We start from the raw sequence: 6,063 nt of genomic DNA, 5'->3' as shown, positions 1-6,063 counted from the left end.
AAACAAACAACAACAACAACAAAAAGACAAAGTCCCTGCCCTTATGAATCTTATATTCAAGTGAATGTTAAGAGACTCTAAAAATATATAACAGGTAACAATGCCAGATGTTAGTAAACAATAAAGAGAAAACAAAGCATATTTAAAGGACAAGGTAGCCAAGGAAGATTTCTTGGAAGGGGTGACATTTCTGAAGATGGAAGTAAGCAAAAGAGCAATGTAGTAACTGATGAGAGGATTCCTGACAGCAAAACCAACAAACATAAATAAGTACCTGATGTAATCATGGAATAACAAGGAGGTCAGACTAGCTGCTGCTGAGTAAGCAAGGAGGCGAGTGTGAGGCCAGGAGGACAGAGAGAATACTGGGAACATTTTTAAAAAACTCAATATTTACTTAGAGGGAGAAGGGAAATAACAAAGTCAGACCTATTCTAAAAGGATTCTTCTGGAAGCATTGTAGAAATTATAGATGTTTGAAGGATGAAATTTCTGCTTTATTGACTATGCCAAAGGCTTTGACTGTATGGATCACAATAAACTGTGCAAAATTCTGAAAGAGATGGGAATACCAGACCACACGACCTGCCTCTGGAGAAACCTGTATGCAAGTCAGGAAGCAAGAGTTAGAACTGGACATGGAACAACAGACTGGTTCCAAATAGGGAAAGGCATACATCAAGGCTGTATATTGCCACCCTGCTTATTTAACCTATATGCAGAGCACACATGAGAAACGCTGGGCTGGAGGGAACACAAGCTGGAACCAAGATTGCCAGGAGAAATATCAATAACCTCAGATATGCAGATGACACCACCATTATGGCAGAAAGTGAAGAAGAACTAAAGAGCCTCTTGATGGAAGTCAAAGAGGAGAGTGAAAAAGTTGACTTAAAGCTCAACATTCAGAAAACTAAGATCATGGCATCCGGTCCCATCACTTCATGGTAAATAGATGGGGAAACAGTGGAAACAGTGGCTGACTTTCTTTCTTCCGGCTCCAAAATCACTGCAGATGGTGAATGCAGCCATGAAATTAAAAGACGCTTGCTCCTTGGAAGAAAAATTATGACCAACCTAGACAGCATATTAAAAAGCAGAGACATTACTTTGCCAACAATGGTCCGTCTAGTCAAGGCTGTGGTTTCTTCAGTAGTCATGTATGGATGTGAGAACTGGACTATAAAGAAAGCTGAGCACTGAAGAATTCATGCTTTTGAACTGTGGTGTTGGAGAAGACTCTAGATAGTCCCTTGGACTGCAAGGAGATCCAACCAGTCAATCCTAAAGGGGATCAGTCCTGTGTGTATATTGGAAGGACTGATGTTGAAGCTGAAACTCCAACATTTTGACCACCTGATGCGAAGAGCTGACTCATTTGAAAAGACCCTGATGCTGGGAAAGATTGAGGGAAGGAGGAGAAAGGGACGACAGAGGATGAGACGGTTGGATGGCATCACCGACTCGATGGACATGGGTTTGGGTGGGCTCTGGGAGTTGGTGATGAACAGGTAGTTCTGGCATGCTGCGGTTCATGGGGTTGCAAAGAGTCGGACATGACTGATCGACTGAACTGAATTGAACTGAAGGATGAAATAGGAAAACCATTTAAAAGCTACTGAAATAATTGAGAAGTGAAATATTGATGAATTGGATGAGGTAGAAGTGGTAGATGTGAAGAAAATAGTCATATTTAGGATATAGTGCGAAGGTAGATGCAACAATGGCATATTGAATATCAGTTGTGGAGAGAGGAATCAAAGATGACTCTGGATTATGGTTTGAGAAACTGGAAGAATAAAGTAGCTGTCTGCTAGATAAGGGAGACTGATGGATGAATAGGTATGGGGAAAAGATAAGAATGAATTTGGTTTTTACCATATTAGAATTGCATTTGTCAAGTAGGCAGTTGGTTGTACAATTCTAGAGTTGTTCTAGTTACTAAGGCTCTGTAAAAATTTATTGCTAAACGTAGTGTCTTAGAACAATGATGACATTTACTTTGTTCACAAATCTATAATTGTGGCTGTAATTGATGAGAAAGATATGCATGTTGCACTTGGCAACCAGTTGAGTTGACTTGATGTTGGAATATTCTAAAACATCACTAAATTACAAGTCTGGTTGGTAGATGGTAGCTGTTGGCTGAAACCTTATCTGGGACTATTGGTTGGAAAAAACAAGCCTCACCCCTCTACATGGGTCCCCAAATCAAGTATTGTGAAAGAGAGAGAGGAAGGAGTGTGTGTGAGAGAGAGATAAAATGTTCTATATAGGAGCTGTGACATTTTTATGAATTCATCTTGGAAGTCAAATAGCATGGCCTCCCATAGTAATCTTTTAGCCAGACCAGTCATAAGTCTCTAAAATTCAACAGGTGGGAACACAGTGCTAGTCATTATTATAATAATTTAGCACATAATTATACCACATAGAATGGGAGGCATAACTATTATCCACACCTTTTGCCTAATTCCCTTCCTTGTAGCTTTCAGCTCAGATAAACCTAGTCATTTCTCAAAGTAATAAACTTTCACCAAGTACTTGAAAACTAGAATGGAGTAATGTAAATGCATGCATTGTTTCCTGCTGAGGATATTTTGAAACTGACAAATGCTTAGAGAATTTTAAAGCCCAATATACTTGTCCTTGTCCCATATATTAATGGTAAAGCCCAATATACTTGTCCTTGTCCCATATATTAATGGTTTTCAACAAGTAAGTCTTAAGCACAGATACTAATTATACTTTCATCTGGTTCTATATATTTTATTATAAAATTATAGCACATCTACATCCAAATATACAATGTTATGCCAATAGGAAAAAAGAAGACAATATTTTTCTTACAGATATTCAAGAATGTATTTAGAGCATATTTTAAGTAATATTTCATGCCTATTTAAACTAAATTACATTGACTGGCTGACTGGATACAAAAACAATACCTGCATATATTCTGTCTACAAGATACCCCCTGTAGATCTAGAGACACATATGGACTGAAAATGAGGGCATGGAAAAAGGTATTCCATGCAAATGGAAAAAAAAAAAAAAGCTAGAGTAGCAATACAAATATCAGACAAAGTAGACTTTAAAATAAAGACTGCTATAAGAGACAAAGAAGGATACTGATAATACATAATGATCAAGGGATCAGTCCAAGAAGAAGACATAACAAATATAAATACATATGCATCCAACATAGGGGTGCCTCAATATATAAGGCAAATATTAGCAGACATAAAAAGAGAAATTAGACATCACGGGCCGGCCGGGTGGGGTGAGGCGGCGCCGGGCTCGGGCTCAGGCTCCGCGGGCGGAAGAGGCGGCGGCGGCGGCGGCGGCGGGAGCCGAGGCGGAGGCTCCGGACGCTGCTCAGGAACCGGGGACGCCAGAGTGCCCGCTCCCCGAGCGCTCAGCCCCGGAGGCGTCATGGCCGAGTACGGGACCCTCCTCCAGGACCTGACCAACAACATTACCCTTGAAGATCTGGAGCAGCTCAAGTCAGCCTGCAAGGAGGACATCCCCAGCGAGAAGAGTGAGGAGATCACTACTGGCAGCGCCTGGTTTAGCTTCCTGGAGAGCCACAACAAGCTGGACAAAGACAACCTCTCTTATATCGAGCACATCTTTGAGATCTCCCGCCGTCCTGACCTCCTCACTATGGTGGTTGACTATAGAACCCGTGTTCTGAAGATCTCTGAGGAAGATGAGCTGGACACCAAGCTAACCCGTATCCCCAGTGCCAAGAAGTACAAAGACATTATCCGGCAGCCCTCTGAGGAAGAGATCATCAAATTGGCTCCTCCACCGAAGAAAGCCTGAGCAAGGGAGAGGAAGAGGAAGGTTGGACCTTCATCAGACTACTCTTTCCCCATCCTCCAGGGGAGGGGCAAGGGCAGCCCTCCCCCATCTACCCACTTACTAACCTGGTCCTAACCCCCTTACTGTGCGCGTGTGTGTGCGTGTGCGCACGCTCTGGCTGTCTGTCTATATGTCTAGCTCATCTAGTTCCTCCTCCTTGTGAGGGGATGGGGGTCAGGGGCTGGGGCTGGGGGTGGGGCTGTTTCCCCACTCTAGGGGGAGTTGGGGGCTATTTCTATGCAAATAGAAATAGACACATTCTCTTACTTCCCTTTCCTCCACTCTTCCCCTACCTCCCAGAACTGTGGGAGCAGAAAGGACCTGTGTTTTCCGACGTTGAGGCGAGGCGGGAGTGAGGCATGGGAGAGTGGGGTGAATCTAACGAAAAGCAGTGAGAGGGAAAATGAAGAGGCCACCCAACCCCCACCTGGAAGGGGCAAAGAGAAGCCAGAGTTTGTGTTTGTACCCCAATGCTGGACTGGCTGAGGAGTCCTGTTTCCAACTGTTCCTCAGGTTAGAGGGCCTGGGCACCAGCAGGTCCCCTTTTGCTCCCCTTTCATAGGCCTAGGGTGGGTATGAGCCAGAGATCACTGGATCCTTCCCTGGCTCCAAAGTTCAAACCCCATGGATAACCCAGCACTGAATTCCACCCCCATCCCCCACCTCTGGAGAGACTATGCTGGGAACATGCCCCCACCACTGAGCCTGAGGGGATGAAGGCAGAGAGGAGTCCCCTTTTCTACTCCTTTATTCCTACTCAGACTGTTGCACATACTAACCTTGGGAGTTCCTAGAATAGAAATCCTTAGGTTTTAATTCCAGTCCTGTTTCCACCTACAGAGTCCCAATGTGGTTATTGCAGGCAACGTTCCCTCTCTCCGTGGTCTAGAAGCCCCTACCCCAAGATAGAAAGAAGGGAAGAAGCTAACTACAGTGTTTCTGTTGCACTGATCCCCAATTCAGTCCAGGAGGGGGCTTGGTAACCCCTCTCCCTCAATATCCTGGCACCTTGGGCTTGTGAACACCTCCTAGCCAAATCACTAGAGTACAGTGACCGCAGCCTCCTGCCTGTCCCGAGTCAGCCCTCCCCACCCTGACCGTGCTAACTGTGTGTACATATATTCTACATATATGTATATTAAACCCGCACTGCCATGTGTACCCTTTTTTGTGGTGTCTAGCATTAACTTATTGTCAAGGCCTGGGCGGGGGTGGAAGGAGAATGCCACAGTGAAGGGAGTGGCAGAGTCAAATTGCTATATAGTCGAAAAAGAACACTTTTTTAAACTTTAATTTCACATGCAATCTCAAGAGACTATTTAGAGAGTTTAAGTGAGGTGGGGAGCTTTTAGGATGTTGGGAGCAAAACTTCAGTGGGAGGGAAGGGCTGGCTGTTGGAAGAGGGAAGAAGCCAGACTGGCTGGAGAGCACCCTCTACTAGCCTAGCCCAGCCCAGCCCAGCCCGTCTCCTCTGGCCACTGCTGCGGACACCTGCCTTAAAACATACACCTCGAGTACTCCACGGTTTTGCCTTAAAGGACCTTCCCAAGTTTCCCCAGCCCTGTCTGGCTTTCTCCCTCAAGGAGAGAGAGATGCTGGTAAAATTAGGAGGTGGAAAATGAGCATGAATTGTCCTTCCAAGCCAGGATATGTTATGTGAGATGGAGTCTGAGAAAGAGAGAGAGAGAGAGAAATAGGGAATAAAGAGGCTCTTCAAAGCGAGGCTTCCTTTGAAGAGAGGAGAGGATGAGATGAGAGAAGGGAGACAGGGTTCATTTTCAGCAGAGTGTAGTAAATGTCTCTGTAAGGCAAAATAATCTAAAAAGACTAACCCGCCCTCCCATCCCAATACTGCTGTGAGATCGCCCCATTCTGTGCTCCTCTGTCTGCAGTGTGCACGGCCTTGTTCTAACCCTGGAATAAAGGTGATTGATTGTACTGTAAAAAAAAAAAAAAAAAGAGAAATTAATAGTAACAAAATAATAGTGGGGTACTTTAACACCTCACTTACACCAATGGACAAATCCAGACAGAAAATCAATAAGGACAAACAGGTCTTAAATGTCTTGTTAGGCCAGATGGACTTAATTAATATTTGTAGAGCATTCCATCTGAAAGCAGCAAAATGCACATTCTTTTCAAGTGTACATGAAACGTTCTCCAGGACTGATCACATGCTGGGCCACAAAGCAAGCA

The 6,063-nt window shown here is 44.3% G+C and overlaps 1 protein-coding gene across 1 annotated transcript; it reads left to right on the top strand.

Annotated features, from left to right (window-relative positions):
• The first annotated feature begins 3,299 nt into the window (after nt 1-3,299).
• On the top strand, nt 3,300-5,710 carry LOC122689961 (astrocytic phosphoprotein PEA-15). The gene has a single exon (XM_043896844.1). It carries the CDS (start codon nt 3,436-3,438, stop codon nt 3,826-3,828), a length of 393 nt encoding a protein of 130 aa, XP_043752779.1. The 5' UTR covers nt 3,300-3,435; the 3' UTR covers nt 3,829-5,710.
• Nucleotides 5,711-6,063: the final 353 nt, after the last annotated feature.

Source organism: Cervus elaphus, chromosome X (genome assembly GCF_910594005.1).
Source record: "Cervus elaphus chromosome X, mCerEla1.1, whole genome shotgun sequence".
NCBI classification, from domain to species: domain Eukaryota; kingdom Metazoa; phylum Chordata; class Mammalia; order Artiodactyla; family Cervidae; genus Cervus; species Cervus elaphus.
Note: the sequence above shows the minus strand (reverse complement) of the source record. Positions and strands in the feature narration are given on the sequence as shown.

Coding starts and splice junctions, on each gene's coding strand:
- LOC122689961 (XM_043896844.1), top strand. CDS start 3,436: ATGGCCGAGTACGGGACCCTCCTCCAGGACCTGACCAACAACATTACC.